At 39.0% G+C, this 22,577-nt stretch overlaps 1 protein-coding gene across 1 annotated transcript in view; it reads left to right on the plus strand.

Annotated features, from left to right (window-relative positions):
* Positions 1–3,113: 3,113 nt before the first annotated feature.
* SYNE2 (spectrin repeat containing nuclear envelope protein 2) overlaps positions 3,114–22,577 on the plus strand; it is a gene marked incomplete at its 3' end in the record, with an annotated part of 274,897 nt that continues 255,433 nt past the window's right edge. The window contains exon 1 of the mRNA XM_079701370.1: positions 3,114–3,198. Within this exon, the coding sequence (XP_079557496.1) occupies positions 3,120–3,198 (79 nt within the window). The 5' untranslated portion in view covers positions 3,114–3,119. The remainder of the gene's footprint in view (positions 3,199–22,577) is intronic.

The following is a 22,577-nucleotide window of genomic DNA, read 5'->3' on the forward strand; positions in this document are numbered from 1 at the left end:
GGGAAGAGGGGCTTGTCTGTGCTGTGATTCCACTTGGGCAGGCAGCCCTCATGCTCCCCACAGGGGAGTCAGAAGGCAAATGATAGGATGGCCCTCAGGATTTGGTTGATAGACCCTTGTGACTGACTCATTGAGCCCCTGGCCAAGCCTCATTCCTCTTTCTGCCTTCCTTGCTCATATTCTTTCTAGCTTCTCAGTTAAGATCCTGAGAAGTCTCTCAAAGCTTGTCTTCTCTACTGTGTTCCAGTTTTTCATGAGCCCTATTTAGCAAGTAAATTCCTCTCTGGAGATGTCAACTGTTTCTCACCAAAAACAATTATGTTGGAAATGTCATCATACGTTGTCTTCAGTCAGATCCTCCTGACCTCTGTAGCATGTTTTGATAAATAATTGTACTAAGACAGTATTGGGATCAATAATCCAACACTTGCAGTTGATTCAGTCTTCATAGCTTGGTTTTACTTTTTTTTTTTTAGTTTTTTGGCTGCACTGCACAGCTTGCAGGATCTTAGTTCCCAGACCACGGATCAAACCTGGGCCCTTGGCAGTGAAAGCCCGGAGTCTTAACTGCTAGACCACCAGGGAATTCCCTGGTTTTACTTTTTTTTTTTTTGGTTTTACTTTTGATTTACATTTTTTAGAAGCTCTAGGAAATTCTTAAGTAAATAAAACAATATTATATTTTACTGACTTGTTTGTTAATAAATTTTCACTGTTAAAAACAGAAACCTCTGAGACACATAAGTTATTTTAAGGTCTAGACTTTTTTTTTTTTTTTTACAAATACTAATTTTTTTTTCTACGACTTTAATATAGAATATAGTGGATTCCACATGCCAGTCTAGTCCAGGAACGTTTCTTGATTTTCTGGTTATCAAATTTTTGCATATTATTCTGTTTTTATTTTAAGTTCTTTCCCCTACATTTGATAACTTATATTTATTTAATATTGAATGGCAATGAGTGGCCCTCAGAGACATTCTTATTAAATTCAAGGTATCACCCGCATAATGCTTACAGGACTCTTTGGAGGGAGATGCTGTTTTATGTTAAGTACACTCCTCTAATCACATCTATCTCCAGATTCAAGCGATAGGACATGCCTTCTCCTGTGCTTCCATAACGCCTTCTACATACGTTTCTTAGAAGATTTCACTCAATATGTGTTTATCTGTCATTCTCAGAAGATTGAATTCCTTGAGAGCAGCATATAGCATATATAAATGCTTGCTGAATAAATGAGTAAAAGAAGGAATTAATAAAATCTGGCTAAGTTTTAGCTAGCTCTAGCTGGCTCTGTGAGGTACCAACCTGTATTGGCTAAGAGCATGGACTCTTGAAACCCAAACCACCTGGGTTCAAATCTTAGCTCCATCATTTATTAGCTATGTGTCCTTAGACAACGGTATATGACATTTGTGCGTCTCAGTTTTGTCTTTTCAAATATGGGATAATTACGATACCTAACTCATGCTTAGAACAGTACCTATATATAGTAAGTGCTATATAAGTGTTTGCTACTATCGTTATTATCCTTTTATTTAATAGCCCTGGCATGGAATAGTGGGTGCAATTAGGAAATTAATTCTGGAATTCAGTTTTTCTCCCTGTCATCATGAAGAAGTGCGTTGCCTTCACTTTGGGTTCAGGAGCTCTCAGCATGGGAATGGGTAGTGGAGGTCTTTAGTCCACCAACAACTGAGGACATTTGTACCTTTATCAATCAGAAGGCTGCACAGGCTCATTGAACGAACAAGAAGCTTTTTATTTTGATTAGAATTGCATCAACTCTGTATAGGAACAATGTTACCTCAGGCAGGCTCTGATTCATCTTACTTCAGAGGATAAAACTAATTATTCATTGATAAACATATTAATTAATAAACATAGTTTATTTGGTAGGTAAAATCTTTAACAACAGTGATCCATGGGAGAGATGATAAAGAAGTTTTGGATGATAAACAGAGTGGGAAGACAGGATTGAAAGATTTTCGAAGTCTGGCTCTAGCATTAGATGTTTAATGATTTTTGTTCTTTGCATTTTTTTTAAGTGGTCTGTTGGATATGACTGATTGTATCTAGCTCTTGGCCTCAGGTTTATTTATTTTTTAGTCTCTCCCCACCCCCAACATTTTATTATGAAGAATTTCTAATACACAGCAAAGTTAAAGGATTTAACAGTGAACACACATATTCAACACACAGATTCTGCCATTATCGTTTTGCTATACTTTGTTGATCACGTGTCTGTACACTTATCCATTCCTCTATCCATCCCCTGATACATTTTATGTTTTTATGTACTTGGTTAAGTTTATTTTGCTAAGGAAGTCATCATCTGTATGGGAGAAGACAATGATTTATTCTCAGCCCCCAGAATGCTAATAGTGGCATACACATACACGAAGCAGTACTTTTAAAGAGTTGCTCAGTAAGAATTACTCTTACTAGAAGGATTCCTTAAGAGTCAAAGTAGGGGTAGAGAAAGAAACGTGTAGGTGGAAAAATAAGGGCGTAGGAAAATAATTCAATGTCATAGATAACCCATGAAAACATTCTTTTTGATATAGTTTTTTTAGTTTCACTTTGCAGACTATGCAGACCCAGTTCTTATTGTTTCCAGTAAATGGCAACAATCATGGAGCAGAAAAGGAACTAAGTTAAATGAAAAGCTTTAAAGAAAATCCTTGCATGTTGAGGCTAATAATATAATACACACAAAACCTAAAATATCAGTTCGTGTCAGCTTTACATCCTCTGGGCAAATTATAAAATATAATTGCGTAGCTTTCCTTTTCACCGCTAGTATAGAATCTGCAGTGCTAGCTCTTGTGGAGTTCTGCCTGCAACTCTAAAGGGACTGAATAGGTCCTAGGGCAAAATTCTGATTATGATTCAAAAAAGAAGGCGTAGTCACTTTGTTCCATTTGAACTAAGCAACACTTTCTAGAAAGCTGTGATTCTTTTGGAGGGCAGTTTCTGGTTGCTGTTGTTTTCTGGCAATGCATGTTTACTGGAAATGCAGAGCTGCAGAGATACTAATGAGCATTTATCCCTTCTATTTTTAGTTCACTTCTTTAACTGAGATGGACATGATATAATCTCCATTGAGTCAAAGGATGGCATCTAGTCCTGTGCTTCCCACCGAAGACGAACAGGTTTCCTTGGGCATCGATGATCTCCATTTTTCATTGCAAGGTATTAAGATTAGGTGTGGTAACTGTGAGAACCTCTCATCTATTCACAAATTGTATTGCTTTCTGTCTCTCTTATGGTAAAATATATACATGTATCTGTATTTTTCCAATTGTAGAATCTTTCAGTATACTTCAATATCTTTATTGCTATCTCAGCTACTTAGGAAAGTAAGGAATACCTGGAAGGAACTTGGTATCTCGGTTTCTCAATCTGAGTGCATGTGGTTTATTTGCAATGAAAATTAAATAGTTAACCATAGTTTGCTTGGCATTGTTTGCACTTATTTTACATCTTTTTGAATGTACATCCTTATTTTGCCCTAATAAAAAGGAATAGTAGTAATATTAAAAGTGAGTGAACTTTCAGTCCCATGAATTATGTGTGCCTTTATGCAAATAAGTACTGTCCATATTTTTTAATGTTTCTTGTCAACATTTGTTATGTACTTTGAAAATTCTTTAGCCACTAGACTTTACATCTCTGTTGCATATCTTGGAGCTGAGTAAAGTCAGCTAGTGTAGAATAAATAAGGGTATGGCAAGTCTTTGAAAATATTTATGTCACTGTGTATTTAAAAGTAGTTGAAAGATTATTGACAGTATTATGTAACATTCTTAGAATGTTATTTAGAGGCCATAGCTTTTGAGTCACTAATTTTTTTATTTTTAATTTATTATTAGAAGAATTGAAGTATAATAGACATACAACATTATATTAGTTTCAGGTGTACAGTATAACAGTTCAGTATTTGTGTAGGTTGTGAAATGATCGCCACAATAAGTCTAATTAACATCTGTCACCATACATAGTTACAGAATTTCTTTTTCTTTTGATGAGGACTTTTTAAGATCTACTCCTTTAGCAACTTTCAAATATGCAGCACAACATTATTAACTATAGTCACCATGCTGTGCATTATATTTATTTGTGTCATGTATGATAAAGATCCCCAAAAGACTTTCTTTTTGATATCTCTCTTTTTTTTTTTTTTTTTGTGGTATGTGGGCCTCTCACTGTTGTGGCCTCTCCCGTTGCGGAGCATAGGCTCTGGATGCGCAGGCCCAGCGGCCGTGGCTCATGGGCCTAGCGGCTCTGTGGCATGTGGGATCTTCCCGGACCGGGGCACGAACCCGTGTCCCCTGCATCGGCAGGTGGACTCTCAACCACTGCGCCACCAGGGTAGCCCTCTGATATCTCTTTTTAATTAAACATGGTTTTGAATGATTAGCTTCTTGACTTTGGGGTCAATGGCTTTTAAAAATAAATATCATGTAATTTTTATAGACTCAAGAAACATATTTTGAGGGATAATACTTGAGGTAAGAATTTTAAAAATTCTCAGTAAGTGCATTTTTATGGTGTCATATACTCGTCATAAGTTGTTTGAATCAAATTTTCATTTTTCGGAAAAAACCCAATGTTCTTATTTTTCTCTCAAGTTTTGGTTGCATATGAGTAGTAATTAATGTGCCCTAAAGTGTATCAGGAAGATAGTGCATCAATAAATGGTCGGTAAATCTAATTTCTTTCTTTCTTCCTTCCTTCCTTCCTTTCTTTTTTTTTTTTTTTTTTTTAATAAATTTATTTATTTTAGTTTTGGCTGTGCTGTGTCTTCGTTTCTGTGTGAGGACTTTCTCTAGTTGCGGGGAGCGGGGGCAACTCTTCATCGCGGTGCGCGGGCCTCTCACTGTCGCGGCCTCTCTTGTTGCGGAGCACAGGCTCCAGACGCGCAGGCTCAGTAGCTGTGGCTCACTGGCTTAGTTGCTCCGCGGCATGTGGGATCTTCCCAGACCAGGGCTCGAACCTGTGTCCCCTGCATTAGCAGGCAGATTCTCAACCACTGCGCCACCAGGGAAGCCCCCTTCCTTCCTTTCTTTCTTTCTTTTTTCTTTCTTTCTTCCTTCCTTCCTCCTTCCCTTTCCTTTCCTTCCCTTCCTTTCTCTCTTTCTCTCTTCCTCCCTCCCTTTTTTCCTGAATCAATTTATCCTGATAAGTATTTATATATGCATTTATTTAATTTTTCCTTCCAGTTTTATTGAGATATTATTGGCATACAGCACTGTATAAGTTTAAGGTGTACAGCATAATGACTTGACTTACATACGTCATGAACTGGTTATCACAATAAGTGCAGTGAACATCCATCATCTCAAATAGATACAAAATTAAAGAAATAGAAAAAAAATTTTTCCATATGATGAGAACTCTTAGGATTTACTCTTGACAACTTTCATATATAAAATAGAACAGTGTTGATTATATTTATCATGCGTACATTACACCCCTAGTACTTATTTATCTTGTAACAGACTGTAACTAGACTTATTCTGGTGATCCTTTTGAAATGTATAGAAATATTTGAACACTGTGTTATGTAACAGGAACTAATATAGTGTTGTAGGTCAATAATACTTCAAAAACAAACAACCAACCCAACATAGAAACTCACAGAAAAAGATCAGATTTGTGGTTACCAGAGGCAGTGGTGGTGGTGGAGTTGGCTGAAAGCAGTCAAAAAGTGCAAACTTCCAGGTAAATCTAATTTCTCATGCTGGCTCTGCCACTTACCAGTTCTTTGAACTTGGATAAGAGACTTTATCTTTTTTGTCTCAGTTTCCTCATATTTAGAATGTGGGTGATAATGCCTATATTGCACCTGTGCTTTGAAGATGAACCATAATGCATGCAAAGGGCTTAGCACCATGCCTGCCTGACACAGAGTAGGAGCTCAATAAATGCATCGTAATTTCTTTGTAGATATTACAGTTAAAGTCTTTGTCCCAAAGGATTTCTTGTCCAGGAGCACACAGCTAGAGTAGAAATTGCATGGTGGATAGGAAAAAATGGTAAACCAGATGTCTGGTTTTCAGTTTTGACATTTCTGTTCAATGGCTTCCCATCACATATGGGATAAAGTCTAGACTTCTTGGTGTGGCTCACAGGCACTTCCTATCTGCTGCTCACCTTTCTCTCTGCCCTCATCTCCCACAAGCACCCTGTGCTCCAGCCCCATGGCTCCTTGAGGGGCCATGCTCCCCTGCTTGTGTGCTTTTGTTCAGGTGGTTCCCCCTGCAGCTCTCCTGTCTCCTCTTTCCACTGGAAGAGTCCAGCTCATCTAGTACTCCTCTATCCCTATTCATCCCAAACTTAGCCAGACTCGGCCCTCTCCATGAGCCCCACTCTTTCTTTGGCTGAGATTCACACTCTCTCCTCTGTTCTCCCATAGTACCTATTTTAGCACTTATAATAATATTATAGGTGTTATATTTAAAAATGTTTTCTTCCCCACTGTAGAGTTTTATGTAGCATGCTCTAGCTTACACAGCACCCTTACGTACATTACCTCATTTGATCCTTACAACCACACTGTAAGGTAGATATTTTTATCTTCAAGATACAGAGAAGGAAGCTGTGGCTCACAAAGATGGAATTACTCCCCCAGAGTCACACAGTTCGTGAGCAGCAGAGCTCAGTTTTGACCTGGAGGATAGTTTTCTTTCCACTGCACCACAGCCACTCCGACATAGTTCAAAGAACAATTTGAAAGAGGGAATTTCCCAAACAACTTCTCTGGAAAGTACACATAAATCTTAGCCTTATCCTAGTTAATCCACGCAAACTTTTATATTTTTAATTTTTATAGCAATCTTTCACATCCTGAATATGGATGGGCATTTTCAAGTAACATTAATCTCAGGTTCACAAGTAGCTCAAGATAATTGGCAAATTACTGATAAATGAGTATTTTCTTATAGCATGTTTTGAATTATACTAGGTTATACAATCTGCTCTACAGTAGGAGATGAGTATGGGCTGCTTGGCAATGGAAATGTGATATACATGTGCTGCCGGTGTGAATGATTTTCCTTCATGGTCTCTTTAGAGGAATATGCTGCTGGATGCATTGCTCTATAGGGGGAGAGGTGGAAAACCAATACTATACTATAGTCAGCTTTACACTGGTCAAGGGCTGCTCACATTAGCCAAGTACTCTCAACTGAGGAGTTCCCATGACTGTAGAATGAAGGCTTAACCATGAAATGAATGGATTTCCCAAAGTTAAGTTCTGTATTGTTATCAGCAGATTTGTAATGATTCTTTCGGCCTGAGTTGCTGAAAGAAAGAGAGAAAGAAAGGAGGGAGGGAGGAAGAAGGAAAGAAAGAAGGAACTTGTATGTATTTCTGAAGGTAACTTTGGTTTCATTGCACGGTTATTAGCTATGTAGACAAAAACATTGATAGACAATATTATGAACCTTAGCAACTACTGAACTGCAGGCTGTTGGCAATAGTCTTAAAAGCATTTGGCTTTGTACACCATATAAGCAGACTTGTATTTCACAGAATTCACATGTGCTTAGTGATCCTTGGAGTAATATGAGTAAAGAGATTTTATGTCATATGAAAGGCTCAGGATGACCGCTCATAAGAAAGGTTTTTTCTCCTCATTTCAGAACCTTTTTTAAAAGGAAGAAAGAGGCCTATTTAACTAATAATGCCTATTTTATTTTAGCCAAAAACTTATATAAGGTGAGGCAATTATGGCCATACCTTGACTGAGAATAATACGCTTAAGAAAAGATTAAAACGTCTGCATTGAAATATGGTGAATCATTGTTGATATGCTATGAAAACAGGTATATTATGTGTGCAAGGCCAACAAGGCATCAGACCTAAGGAATCAGGCCGTGCTTTGCTGAAATTCATAGAGCAGGACAATAAACATCATTTATTGTTCATCATTTGTGTGATCTTTGAGGAAATGTCTTTATGAAGGGATTTTTTGTTTTATTTTTTTCTTTGCGGAACGCGGGCCTCTCACTGTTGTGGCCTCTCCCGCTGCGGAGCACAGGCTCCAGACGCACAGGCTCAGCAGTCATGGCTCACGGGCCTAGCCGCTCTGCGGCATGTGGGATCTTCCCGGACCGGGGCACGAACCTGTGTCCCCTGCATCGGCAGGCGGACTGTCAACCACTGCGTCACCAGGGAAGGCCATATGAAGGGATTTTTAAAGGCACTTTTTGTAGAGAGATATTTGTGATCTCTTAGTCTAGTGAGGATAGTAATATTGAAATGGTTGGATTTTAGGGAGGAAAAAGAAATGACATTTGTGAATTTGAACAATTTGAGCAGATTAATGTAAAAACTGGAATTTATTTTAGTTTAGTGCATTTTGTACTACCATGGATGATCCACATTTTAAGTAAATTATAGATATGAAAGTTTAAGCTATTAAAATGATAAATAAATGGTTGCTTTTAAAAATTATTTGCTTTACTGAGGTTTCCATTATAGAATTTCTTTACATCTTTCCATTGGATTTCTTACCTGGCAAAATAATAGGTGCTTCCTTCCCTTTTATCCTAAGAGAATAGTAACTACATATTTTGTCTGAAATAACATCTCTGCTAAGCTCTTCAGGTGGGAACGGTATGTTCAGGGAATACTTCTTTGATGTATTGGGCAGATACGATTATGGAAGCAGTAAAGGGTAAAGCTGGATAATACCACAGAGTTTTCAAGTTGGAAGGGACTTTCTTTGCCATTCCATTTAATTTGAGACCAAAGGAGGAATCCCTTCAGTAGTATTTCTGAGATGAAGATCCTTGAGGGAGTTGAATTCAAGCCCAAGAAGTTTGGGGATTTTGCTTTTAGGCAGCAGGAGCTATTGGGTCTTGGGAATGAGAGGACAGGGTCCATGGTCAGAGTTGTGCCTTAGGAGATTAGACTGGGTTTGAGGTATAGGAAGACTTGAAAGGGGTGAGAAAGTGAAATTGGAGAAACTGATTAGAAAGCTTTGCAAATATCTGGGTATTGGGTAATGTTAGCGTGGATTCGAGTTATAGCAGTGAGTAGGAAAGTATGGGACAGTTAAGAAACCTTTAAGGTGGAAGACTCAATAGAACTCTGCAGTTATTGACTATGGAAAATAAGGTGGAGAAGCTCCAAAGTTAGAAGCTGAGCTGCTTGAGATAATAGTGGTAGCAACTATAATGTCCAAAGTATTAACTTCCCTTTTATTTAGTGTCTTTTCACCAAGTATTTTAATAGCATCAAATAATAAGACCATTAAATACTATTTTATATCAATATGCTTAAAATAAATTGTTGTAGATAAAAAATCCCGTTTTCAAAGAAACTCTTGAGAACTTCCTATGTCATGGAAAGCTTAATAGCACGACACAGGTAGAGGGCCCATTTGAAAGTCAAATTAATAATGAGTGAAATTGATACCTGGAATTGACATGATATTTTAAATCAACTATAGTTCAATTAAAAACAATGAGTGGGGCTTCCCTGGTGGCGCAGTGGTTGAGAGTCCGCCTGCCGATGCAGGGGACACAGGTTCGTGCCCCGGTCCGGGAAGATCCCACATGCCGCGGAGCAGCTGGGCCCCTGAGCCATAGCCGCTGAGCCTGTGCGTCCGGAGCCTGTGCTCCGCAGCGGGAGAGGCCACAACAGTGAGAGGCCCGTGTACCGCAAAAAAAAAACAAAAAAAAAAACAATGAGTGAAATTGACTGACTAGGCTGACTCATCTTGTGATATTTTAAGTGGTAGCTACGCAATTTTGAACTATTTTGGACACTTTATACATTTCAGATTTAAGTTTTTTCTTTTCTTTTTTTTTTTTTTTTTTTGATGTGCACCACTTTTAAAGTCTGTATTGAATTTGTTAGAATATTGCTTCTGTTTTATGTTTTGGTTCTTTGGCTGTGAGGCATGTGGGATCTTAGCTCCCCGACCAGGGATTGAACCTGCACACCCTGCCTTGGAAGGTGAAGTCTTAACCACTGGACGGCCAGGGAAGTCCCGATTTAAGTTGTTTCTTTTTAACACATAAATTTAATATTTTTTTTGGCCATAAAAGGACACAATAATTTTATGTACCAGGAGCACATTATTTTGTTTTCAAAAACGAGGTAAGCCAGTGGTAGCTCATTAGAGCAACAGCATCTGAATACAGAATGTTATCATCAATTAGACAAAGGACTAGGAAGGAGTGTGTATTCTGTTACCTTTGCCACCACACGTGGAGTTAACTTTTATGCAGTCCTGCCAAAATGCTGGTGAATGGTTAACCATCTGCAACGAACCTGTATAAAACCATGTCCAGCCAAGTTACTGTGTTGTTTCAAACAATGCTCATATGTTTTATTTAGTGCTGTTATCTTCTAGATGACATACTTTAAAAGGTTAAAAAGCCCTTTATGCCTTCTGGGTAGATATTGCTTGGTAGGGCTGAGCAGTGAAATGTAAGTCTCTGTAGTTAGGTTATTACTCCATTTAAATTTATTCATGATTTACTGAGTATCCATCTGAAGGGAGGCTTTCAATTTATGTATTCCTTTTAATAATATTAGAAAATATTTGTGTTCGTTGGGTTAGATTACAAGAATAATTATGTGATGTAATGTTGAATTTTATTCACTTGTCCAGTAAATATTCGATGGCAACCATAGGTAGGGTGTTAAGGATGCAAAGATGAATAGATTGAACACCTTCAAGAGGCATGTAGTGCAGCTGTGCTTTTGCCTGTTGACATCACGTGAAAGTGACATCAACAAGTAAGACAAATAAGAACTTCCGGGGAGTTTGTTTTCTTGCTGAACCCTGTGTAATTGTTCCTTATCCTGGAGTTTCCTTTTGTCTTTGGACATCTCTTGCTCTAATAAGCCATCTGGGCTCCTCTAAGTATGTTAGGTGCCCTGCATAGGAAATCTTGTATCTTTATTGCCAATGAAATTTCTGACGTGTTTTAGGCTTTCAATAAAAAACTGTGTAATGAAAAACTGAGTGGCCATTCCACTATAAAGATATATATTAGGAGTTTGGGATTAACATAGACACACTAGTATATATAAAATAGATAATCAACAGGAACCTACCGTAAAGTACAGGGAGCTCAATATTCTGTAATAACCTATACGAGAAGAGAAGCTGAAAAAGATGGATATATGTGTATGTATAACTGAATCACTTTGCTGTACACCTAAAACTAACACAATATTGTGAATTAACTATACTCCAATATAAAGTAAAAATTAAATTTAAATTTAAAAAAAGAAAAAAATATATATAAAGTATCCTGAATTAGAAAAATTGTTCAGTGTTCAGGAAAATCAGACAGGATGGAAACAAAGATTTCTTTAGACATGAGGCAGTGAGGTATGTATATGGTGCTTAGGGGCTCATTAGTGTTTTAGTATCATGTTTCTGAGAGAAATTCTGTTCTACCTTGTGGCAGTGAGTGAATGAAACTGTGAAGACTGAGAAAGAGGAGTGGATTTAATAAAATGCTTCTGGGTAGGATTTCTGCCCTTTTGCACCTAGGTCCCCAATGTGGGATTTTGATGGAAATGATGAATGAAGAATAAGAAATATGCAGACAGTAGTTTTGCTTCTTTAACAAAGGCAGACTGCTTTGTTATTATGAATAAAAGCAAATCATCTCTGGGTTTCTTTGTTTTTGTTTTTTTGCCAATTAGGTGATTATTACACCCGGAGAAAATAATCAAGTTGTAGTCCTTCACCAGCTATCAGTGCTGTACTGTCCCAACAAAAAAGCTTCCAGAAAGTTCCTGATATCATAATAGCTGATACTGTCTTCTGCTGTGTTTTTTTGGAGGATTATTTGCCTTCATATTGTAAAGCTTCATAATCTTAAAAATATCCCAATTAAATGAAAAACAAAATAGCTCTGGAAGCAGTGGTGTTTGCAGTGAACAATGTTTTTCAGGGAAAGTTTTTTTCTTTTTCTTTTTTTTCTTTTTAGGTTGTATATACGGTTTCGTCTTCTGGGAACTTTGGTTCTGTTTTTGCCAGGAGTTTGGGGATAAGCTTACTTTATTCTGGGTCAGTTACATTTTGAAAAGTAGGGCAAGATAAATCCAGGGTCATTTAGAGTCCTGTTAAAGTAGGTTAACAAAGATCTCATTCATTCCTTATAGAAATCAGAATCCTTTTTAATTAGCCCCGTGGGAGATACAAGATTTTTCTGAGCGTTTGTTGTGTATGCATGTGTGTTGGGAAGCGGTGTAATTATTCAGAGCTTGAAGTAATATTTAGGAAAAATAAAACTCAAAATAATTTCCCCTTGGAAATGGGAAAATTTGAAGTAAATATGAGATTAATTTATAACCATCTGGTGGGTTTAGTGTGTGACTTTATACTCTAAAAATCAGAGGTCATTCTAAATGTGCCTCTTCAAGAGATTACTTCCCTCATCTGGTTTCAGCATTGGTGATTTTAATTTCTCCAAATGGCTCCATTTTTCTAAAACGTTCAGCAGGGAAATTTGGTAAAAGGTAACTGTATTTGTTGTTCTCAATATGTATGAGAGCTGAAGTTTACTAATAACCACCAGGTATTTTTAGAGTCATTTAAAAATGATAGATAAAAAAGCTATGAATGGTTTATTAGAGAAATGGAATGTTTGACATTATCAATGTGTGTATCTTTGCAGGAGAGATATGAGATTCTGGGTGAATAATCTCTCCTGGTCATTGATGGTCTATGAGGCAACATGTGTTGAATGAGCACTGGAAGAAAATGGGAGAAGAGCAGCCACACACACTTGCTGTCTGCCTCTCGGGTGGAGCAGCACCCACGGGTCACGCCTTGGTCTTTTTAGCCTTTACTACAAAGGGGACTACCAATTACACGGGCAGCGAAATGTTACAAGATCAAGGGCACCTGGCTCAAATACAGAACACCAACGGCCCTTCTCAAATTTGAGTAACATGTAGGATCTTTCCAGAACGTGGGCGTTGTTGGCCTCATCTTCAGTTAAGAAGGATATTCAGAGTGCGAACTAGTTCTGCTGTATGTGTCTGTCTGCCTCAGTCTGAGTGTTTACTTGGCAGAACTTCCAGGGTGGTTTGATGTCTTCAAAACAAAATGTTTCAAAAGTACAGGTGAATTCACACTTAACCACTTTATCAGGTAATTATGGTTTTTATGAATACAGGTAAATCTGTTCATTGATATATTCATGCAGCATGTGTTCCCTGAAACCCCACCTTGTATCAAGCACTATTTTTTTTTTTAATCAAGCACCATTTTGGGTTGAGAAGTTATCGAGGTGAACAACTCCAGTAAGCTTCATGTGCCCCACGAGGCTTGCATTTCAGTTACAGAGACAAAGAATAAATCATTAAGAAAAATAGCAAATATCAAAAACAGATTTATGCAAAAATGGATTTATGCTTGGGCATCTTCTTTAGATCAGGTGTCAGAGAGGGAAGAGGAGACACTTAAGGAGCAATTGAATAACACAAAGGAGCTGCTGTGCAAAGAGCTAGGGAGGAGCATTCCAGTATGAGACAGTGGCTCAAGGAAGAACTCAACACGAGAAACAAACATGGTGAATTCATGGAGCAAAGGGAGCCTGGTGTGGCTGGATTGTGGTGGATGAGGGGCAGCATGATGGGAGAGCAAGGCAAGGCAGAGCTGGGTTAGGTAGGGATTCATCAGCTTTAAGCTAAGGTGTGTGGATGGGAAACCTTTGGAAAGTTTTAATCAAGGGAGTAACATGATCTGATTTACATTTTCCACTCTGGCTTCTGGGTGGAGAGGGGATTATCTGGGAGCAGGAGGGGAAGCAGGAAAGCCAGTTAGGATGCTTTTGTTGTAGCCCTGGTGAGATATCATAGTATTTTGGACCCAGGGTGGTAGCAATGGGATGAAGAACCACGGTATTTTTTCAAAGGACGTTTGTGAACATTGGGATGATTGGGTGATTAATAAGAGAAATTAGGGATAATTTCTAAATTTTTGCCTTGAGCAATTGAGCAGTTGGTTATGGAATTTATTGCGATAAAGATTGGCAGATAAACTAGTTTTGGGGGAATCAACCTTGTATTTTTGCCATGATAGATATGAAATGCTTATTTGATATCCAGATGGAGATGTCAAGTAGACAGTTGGATGTCAGGATTCAGAGTTTGGCAGCCATCAGCATATGGCTGGTATACTTACATTTAAAGCCACGGACTGGATGAGATCACCTATGGAATATGTAGCTAGAGCAGACCTTTTAGGTCTTGCAGTGTTCAGAGGTCAAACAGAAGAGGAGGAGCAAGCAAAGGACACTGAGAAGGAGTGGCCAAGGCCAAAGAAGGAAGACCAGGCAAGTGTGATGGCCTGGAAACCCCTAGATGAAGATATTTCAAGAAGGGGGTATGGTCAACTGTGTTAAGTAGAGAAATGGCCATTGGATTGGGTTCATAGTGTCAGTTGGTGGCTCTAATACATTCGCCACACTCAGATAGTAGAGATGGAGGCCTGACTGGAGGGGGTTGAGGAGATAATGGGAGGTGAGGGAGTAGAGACAGTGACTTAACATTTCAAGAAATTTTGTTGATGTCAGGTACTTGTTGAAGGGAAAGGTAGGATTTTTTAAAGTAAGAGATACTGCTCCATTAACTGTTATGCTTTTCCTAAGTTAGGTTCATTTATTGCTAGAGCCCCATTCATTTATTTGTTCATTCATTATTCAACAAGTGTTTTAAAATACCTATGGCGTATGACACTGTGCTGAACACAGGGGATGGCACATGGCATGTGCTGTCCTGAAACGTATGTTCTGATTACAGGGATACAGACAATTATATCAACAGTAGAGTATGATGTGTGCTGCAAAGAGGGCTGACATGGTGCTATAGAGGTACAGAGTAGGAATACCTCACCCAGACTTGGGAGTGAGGGAAAGCTTCCCAGAGGAAGTGATTTCTAAGCTTAGACCTAAAATGTGTTAATTGATGAGCAGGCATTGAAGGTGGAAAGAGTGCTCCAGGCTGTGGTGATGGCATATAAAAGCCAGAAGATGAGGCTGAATGTGGCACATTCCAGGAAACGGATGTTTAGCAAGACTGAGGATTACAGTTTGAAGGAGAGTGTGAAAAGATGAAGTCATGTAAATGTATAGGGGTTTGTAGATTTTCTTAAGACCAAGGGGAAGCAACTGAAGGATTCTGAGTAGAAGCATATTCAGAACTAGTGATTTAGAAATCACCCAGGGGGCACTGTGGGGTGTGGTCTTATGGGACTGCGTGTGGAGACAGGAAGACCAGCTGAGAGATAATGGTGTCCTCATCTAGGAGGTGCCAGTATGGATGGAGAGAAATGGGTATCCAGAGATATCTAATAGATACAATTTTCAGGGCTTTAAAATTTTTTAATTTTTATTTTATTTTTAAATTTTTATTGGAGTATAGTTGATTTACAATGTTGTGTTAGTTTCAGGTGTACAGCAAAGTGAATCAGTTATACGTATACATATATCCACTCTTTTTTTTAGATTCTTTTCCCATGTAGGCCATTACAGAGTATTGAGTAGAGTTCCCTGTGCTATACAGTAGGTCCTTGTTGATTATTTTATATATAGTAGTGTGTATATGTCAATCCCAGTCTCCCAATTTATTCCCTTCCCCATCCCCTGCTAACCATGTTTGTTTTCTACATCCGTGACTCTACCTCTGTTTTGTAAATAAGTTCATTTGTACCCTTTCTTTTTAAGATTCCACATATAAGCTATATCATATGAAAAAAATTTATTTTCAGCTTTATTGAGGTAATTATCAGGACTTTTTGATTGACTGGGTATGGGAAAGGGAGGGAGAGGGAAGTATCAAAGATGACTCAGGTTTATTCTTGGGCAAATGAGTGGATGATGCAACCATTCACTGAAAAAAAATGCAGGAGAACAACTTTGGTAGGAGAGGGAGTTGATTGAGATGGTAACTCAGTTCTGGAAATGCTGAGTTTGAAGTGTCCCTGGAATAAGTAGGTGGAGATACCCAGAAGATAGTGGAATAAACATATGCACAGCTCAGGAGAAACAGACACCTGGGCTGAAGGTAAAGATTTGGAAGTGATTAGTATATAAATGGTGATTGGTTCCCTGGGAGTAGATGCAGGTATCTAGAGAAAGAGAAGAAGGGCCTAGGCAGAACATTCCAGAGATAGAAAAAGGAAAACCAGCCCATAATAGGGCCTGGGTGTCCAGAGAAGTAGAAAGACAACAAGGTGAGTGTGGTACCGTGGAATCCTAAGAAAGAGAATATTTCAAGAAGGAGAGGGTAGTAAACAGCATCAGAAGTTTCAAGTTATCCAAAAAGTACTGAGAAGTATCCATGAGGTTTAGCAATGAGTATATTATAAGTGGCCCTGCTGAGAATTAAGTGGAGGGGCTGGGGTGGAAGCCAGCTTTTTGTAGGTTGAGAAGTGAGTGGTAGGTGAGGAAGTGAAGACAGCCAGGGTAGACAGTTCTTTCAAGAAGTTTGCGTTTGAAGGGGAGGACAGAGATAGGGTGGTAGCTGGAGGGGCCACGGATCTGGCACTTCAGCTGATTTTTAATTATAATGAAAAGAACATGGATTTTGGTATCAGACACGTCTGGATTTGAATTTCTCTCTCACCAGATGTGACATATAGAGCACAGTATCCAGGGCACAGTAGACCTTCAATAAACGCTTATTGAATGAGTGACTAAAAATCCTTCATCTTCTGGGAGCTATAGTTTTCTCATTTACAAAATGCCTGCCTGACCACTTGACTAGAAGCTTTAATGAAACAGTGTCATTGTTCCTTACCCTTGAGTCCTACTTATTCCTGGACATGGCTTGTTTCAGCAAGCCTTCTGAGCCCCTCCAAGCCTGTCTTAGGATACCCATAAGTTAGAATAGATCTACATTGCATTACATTATGTTAATATCTCAGTTTATTATTTCATTACTATTTTTGCCAGGCCCTTCCTGTTCCCTTGTGTTGTCTCAAGAATAAGTCACACATGTAAACCAGTCTAATTACTTTACCTAGAGTTTCTGAGCGTGAGCTATGTGAACCCCCTCAGTCAGGATCTCTGGGAATTGGGGCACAGAACTGTGCACTTAAACCATGACTCGCTGGCGTTCAAAAGTGTAGGAATCCTAGATTTGTAATCACGGCACGTATCTCCTTAGTGCAGTCTGGCTCTTTTGCACTCAGAAGTCAGAGGTGCTTGGACTGCTGCCCCAGTGGAAGGTGTTTAGGCTCACACCTTGATTTTCACAAGAAAAATACTCACAGTGTTAATGTGGTTGGTAAAAGGCAGTAAGGAGTAAGAAATATGTGCTAAAAGAAATGTAGTCATTTCTTTGATTTATTCATGCCACAGATGTTTATTGAGCAACTCAGGTGAGTCAGAAGAGGGTAAGAAAGAAGAGAAAAAAATAGCACCCCAGATCCTAGGCATTTTATCTGTATTGTGGGCTCATTTTCATGTGCTAGAAATACAAGATTTGCTTACGCAGAGAGCCAGGAACTATGTTCCATGGGACTGGAAACAAAAGCCTCAGTGTGAAAGTCTCAGGTGTTTGCATAAGGGTGTGGTTGCCTCATGTGGCTACAGGACCTTGCTGGATCCTACGTGCCAAGGCCCTAAGCAGAAATTCTTTGCTGTGTGTCATAGATTTCCCCAACAAACTAAGTACTTAAATCTGCGGGTTCACTGGGGAAAAGTAGCAACAAAGCCCCTCTCGCTCCTGCCCCAGCCAAATAACCATTCATTCAACAAATGCTTTCTGAAGTCGCACAACGTGAAACGCACTGTGTACAAGCTGCAGGCAAAGTGAGGCGCTAAATCAGACCTGGCCTCTGCTCTCCTAGAGCCCATAGGCTAGTGAGGAGGCAGATAGTAATCAAGTTAGCTCACAGATGTTAGCTAATATTTTTTTAGGAACGGCTTTATCGAGATATAATTCAAGATGTGATTCACATACCATGCAACTCGCCCATTTAAAGTGTACCATTCAATCATTTTTAGTATACTCACAGAATTGTGCAACCATTGCATTTAATTTTAGAACATTTTTATCACTGCCTGCCCCCCCACCCCCCAAGAAACCCCATGCCCTTTATTCCCATTTTATTCCAAAACCTTCTACTCCTCCCTGCATCAGGCCAAGGCCACCACTGATCTACTTTCTGTGTCTATAGATTGTCCTATTCTGGACATTTTGTACATGTGGAATCATATAATATGTGGTATTTTGTGATGGCTTCTTTCAGTTAGCATAATGATTTCAACATTCATCCATGTTGTAGCTAATATTCATTTGTGTAGATCAAGCGTAATCTTGCCAGGGATTGATAAACATTTTTTTGTAGAGGACCAGGTAGTAAATATTTTAGCTTTGAGGTCCATATGGTCTCTGTTGCAACTACTCAACTTGCCATTTTAGTATGAACATAGCTACAGACAGTATGTGAACAAATGAGTGTGTCTGTGTTCCAAGAAAACTGTATTTACAAAAATAGGTGGTGGGCTACATTTGGCCTTTGGGATTATCTGTTGTTGATCTCTGATTCTACATCAGTACAAGTACTTAATCCTCTTAGCAACTCTGTGAGGTAGGTACTGTTATCCCCATCTTACAGATGAGAAGACTGAGGCACATAGCAAGTAGGTGGCAGATACGGGATCAAACTCAGGTAGTCTGGCTCTAGAGCCCATGCTCTTAACCTTGTCAGTGATTATAAGTTGAGGCAGGTGCTAAGTAGTGGAGGAAGACAGATTGACTTAGGTTTCCTTCGGGATGCAACAATTGAGCTGAGCCCTAAGGGTAATTAGAAGTCAAGTAGGCAGGGTGGTGCAAACAGCTGTGGCAGGAGGGAACATAGCTTGTAAAGGCCCTGAAGGAAGATGGAGTGGCTGGAGCCCTGGGCATGGAGGAGAGCTGTAAGTGCCGAGGCTGGAGAGATGCTCTGGGGTGGACCATGCAAGCCTCACAGGCTGTTTTGCTTTTGATCCTCAGAGCAGAGAGAAACCATCAAGGGTGGAAAGGGTACTGTGGTCAGATCTACTGGCTGAAGTGGAGAACAGATTGAAGGGAGCAGAGCAGACCTGGTTGGCCATGGACATGGTCCAGGCCAGACCTGACGGTAGATCAGGCAAGAGGGCCATCAGATGTAGAGAAGGAAGCGCATACCAGAGCCATGTGGAGGCGAATTTGCAGGATTTGGCGGTAGGCTGTACTTGGGGCTGATAAAGGATGGTGGTGTCAAGTCCATAAGATGAAAACACAGATGAGCACAGGTTTGGGGAGAAGTAGGGAGGTAGAGTGTCATTTCAGTCCTGGAATGCTGAGTTTGACAGGCAAGTGCTGTTTTTTCCATAGTGACAACACAGATTCTCCTGGGAGGAAATATGTGAATGAAAAGAATTTTGAAGTAGAGACGTGGTTGCACATTGAGTTTACGAGATGTGTTAGCTAGGACTTAGCTTCTAAACTCACTTTTCTGGTTCAATAAGTGAGATCTCAGTCCTGGTACTATTTATTTTTCTTTCTTACTTGCTTATTCGTTTGGCTTATGGTTGGTCACAAGAAAATGTGTTGTAAATTGTCCCCCTGCTTTCTCTGTTGGTTAATAGTCTCCCCTTTTGTAGTTCAGTAACAGGCCTTTTCCTGTTTATTCTTCAGATATTTTAGGCTTTTCTTGTTTTCATTGTGCATGCCTGTGTGTTTTCATTCATTTATTTGTTTGTTATCGCCGCCATGGGAAACAATAGAAGAGGTGGCCTTATTATTTTTAGTTCCTTTTCTATTGGATAACAGCTTGGGTAAGATTCTTTGGGATGGCTGTTGGAACACATGGCTAAAATGTGTTGCATTATTGTCTGAATTTAGTTATTCTTACCTTGTCTAACAGAGAGTTGGCAGCATTGTTTCAGGGGAGAGCAGCAGGGTCTCATTAGTGCATGCCCCCTTTTTTTTTTTTTTTTTTCCGGTACGCGGGCCTCTCACTGATGTGGCCTCTCCCGTTGCAGAGCACAGGCTCCTGACGCACAGGCTCAGCGGCCATGGCTCACGGGCCCAGCCGCTCCGCGGCATGTGGGATCTTCCCGGACCAGAGCACGAACCGATGTCCGCTGCATCGGCAGGCGGACTCTCAACCACTGAGCCACCAGCGAAGCCCAGTGCATGCCCTTTTTGTTCAAGACATTTTCTTAGTAGAAGAAAGAAATTACCCAGGGGTTTTTGTTTTGTTTTTTGGTTTTGTATTTTATTTATTTTTCTTATACAGCAGCTTCTTATTACTTATCTATTTTATACATATTCGTGTATATATTTCAATCCCAATCTCCCAATTCATCCCACCCACAGCTTTCCCCGCTTGGTGTCCATACATTTGTTCTCTACATCTGTGCCCAGGGGTTTTTAAAACAAGGATTAGGATAAGACATAGGCCTAGTAACTGTTGCCAATAAATTCTTCTCCATGCAATAAGTCAGTTTGAACCTCAATCTTTTAATATTTACTAAGTCTTTCAATCAGCAAAATGTATTGAGTACCTCTTCTCTACATGGCACTGGTCTAAGGGGAAGCAAAAACACAAAAGCATAAGGGTTTAATATTAAGGTTGATAACAATGAGTAGGAGAGAAACCACATAGAGGTACATGACTGCAGTACATGAGCAGCAAGTTGTAATTACCATAAGATAGAAACAAAACTGTTGGTTATTCATGTAGCTATCCTTTCATAAAAATACAGGTAGAATGATGATAAACATGCTGTTTTATAATTTGCTCTTTTTCACTTTAGAATATACCTGCATCGGCACATATGTATCTACTTTGTTCTTTTTACTGGGTAAATGATAATTTTCTTCCTTTCTGGTAATGTGGAAGGTTTATGATCTCCTTTTTAAAAATTTCTTATGGCTTAACAGATGCTTTTAAACTTTAAATAGTGTACCTAAATTGCTGCTTTTTGAATTATCAACTTAAAAAATGAAACCATATCATGTGTAGTAATTTAATTTACATATACATACATTCATTCTTTCATTCGACAAGTATTGACTGAGTGCCTTCTACTTGTGAGGTATTATTCTAGGAGCGAGGAACCCAGTGACTGACCAAAACAAATCCTTGCTCTTTAGAATTTATGTTCTTTGCCTGTCTAATCTAGAAGGATGCACAGGAAATTGTTAATTAATGTTGTCTCTGGGGAAGGAAAATGGGTGTGTGGGGAAAGTTAAGGTTAACTTTGAATTCTGTTACTGTTTATAAAACATGTTTTATGAGGATTATATATTACTTCCTAATAGTAATAATGATTAAAAAAAAAAAAAGACCCAACAAAGTATTGTGGTAGGCCAGAGCCAGAAGAGATTATTTCTATTTCACAAAGGGGACATTTGAACAGGATATGTCTTATTTTAACAAATGTTGATCAAATGCCCCCCATGTGCATTGTGCTGGGTTCTGGGGTTTCTGTGAATGCAGAGGGATGCAGGAGGATTAGCCAGTCCAGAGGGTACATAGCATGTTGATGCAGAAAAGAGAGCAACTTAACTGGGGAACTGCATATATTCTAGTTTGGCTAGAGAAGTAGGATGTAAGTGGGGAAGTCATGGGGGATGAGTCAGGAAAAAGTTGATTGGAGTCAAATTCTGAATGACCTAGAATGTTAGGCTAAGAATCTATAATTTATTCATTAAGGAATTAGGGGGTGATCAAAAGATTTTAATGAGGAGAGTGAAAGATCCAAGTAATAAATCTGGTGCCATGTGCAATAAACCTGTTATCAATAACCCAGCAATAGAAAGGGAAGAAGGGAAATTCCTGGATAGAGAAGGTTGCAAAGCCTCCTTGGTGACCTCATGCAGTAGAGAACATTCTTGGAGAAGCCACATTGTAATAACGTGTTGCTCTGTGTTTAAGTGAAAATGTCAATTAGAGATTCTCATGCCTGGGTAACTGCCTTTGAACTCTTACTACCAGGGAGGACTGCTGGAGTCAACATTTTAGATGAACTTTTGTGGAGACTGGACCTTGCTGAGACCCAGTGGCCTTGGTAGTTTAATAATGAGATTTATAAGGAACTTAAAATCTACCCTCTTTAATTGCGCTTAACTCAATTTGTTTTCATTTAAGTTCTCTTCCAGCTAAGGATATGAGTTGCCAGCTCACAAAAGGCAGATTGAATAAGAACAAAGTCAGGGATTAAATGTATTTTTATGGTAATGACACCTAGAGAAAATCTTTTCCTTCTATGCCTTTCTGAAACTCAGCCAGATATTTTCCAAGAATGATAATCAAGGAAACCCATATGGGCGGGCCTGAATAAAATTCACTGACTACATTTTCCTGCATTTTATATATTTCTTATTTGCCTTAAAAATCAGAATAGAGAATTTCTCATTCTCTATTCCTTGGCATTTTAAGAAACTCATCATTATGATAGATTTTATTATTTTCTGTCTGTTTTTTTCTTTTTCTGTCCCTGATGTCTGCTGATTAAATGGTCTTTTTCTCATTACTCAGCCATAAAAAAAGAGTGAAATAATGCTATTTGCAGCAAAATGGATGGACCTGGAGATTATCATACAAA

Source organism: Hyperoodon ampullatus (genome assembly GCF_949752795.1).
Source record: "Hyperoodon ampullatus genome assembly, chromosome: 3".
In the NCBI taxonomy this organism is placed as follows: domain Eukaryota; kingdom Metazoa; phylum Chordata; class Mammalia; order Artiodactyla; family Ziphiidae; genus Hyperoodon; species Hyperoodon ampullatus.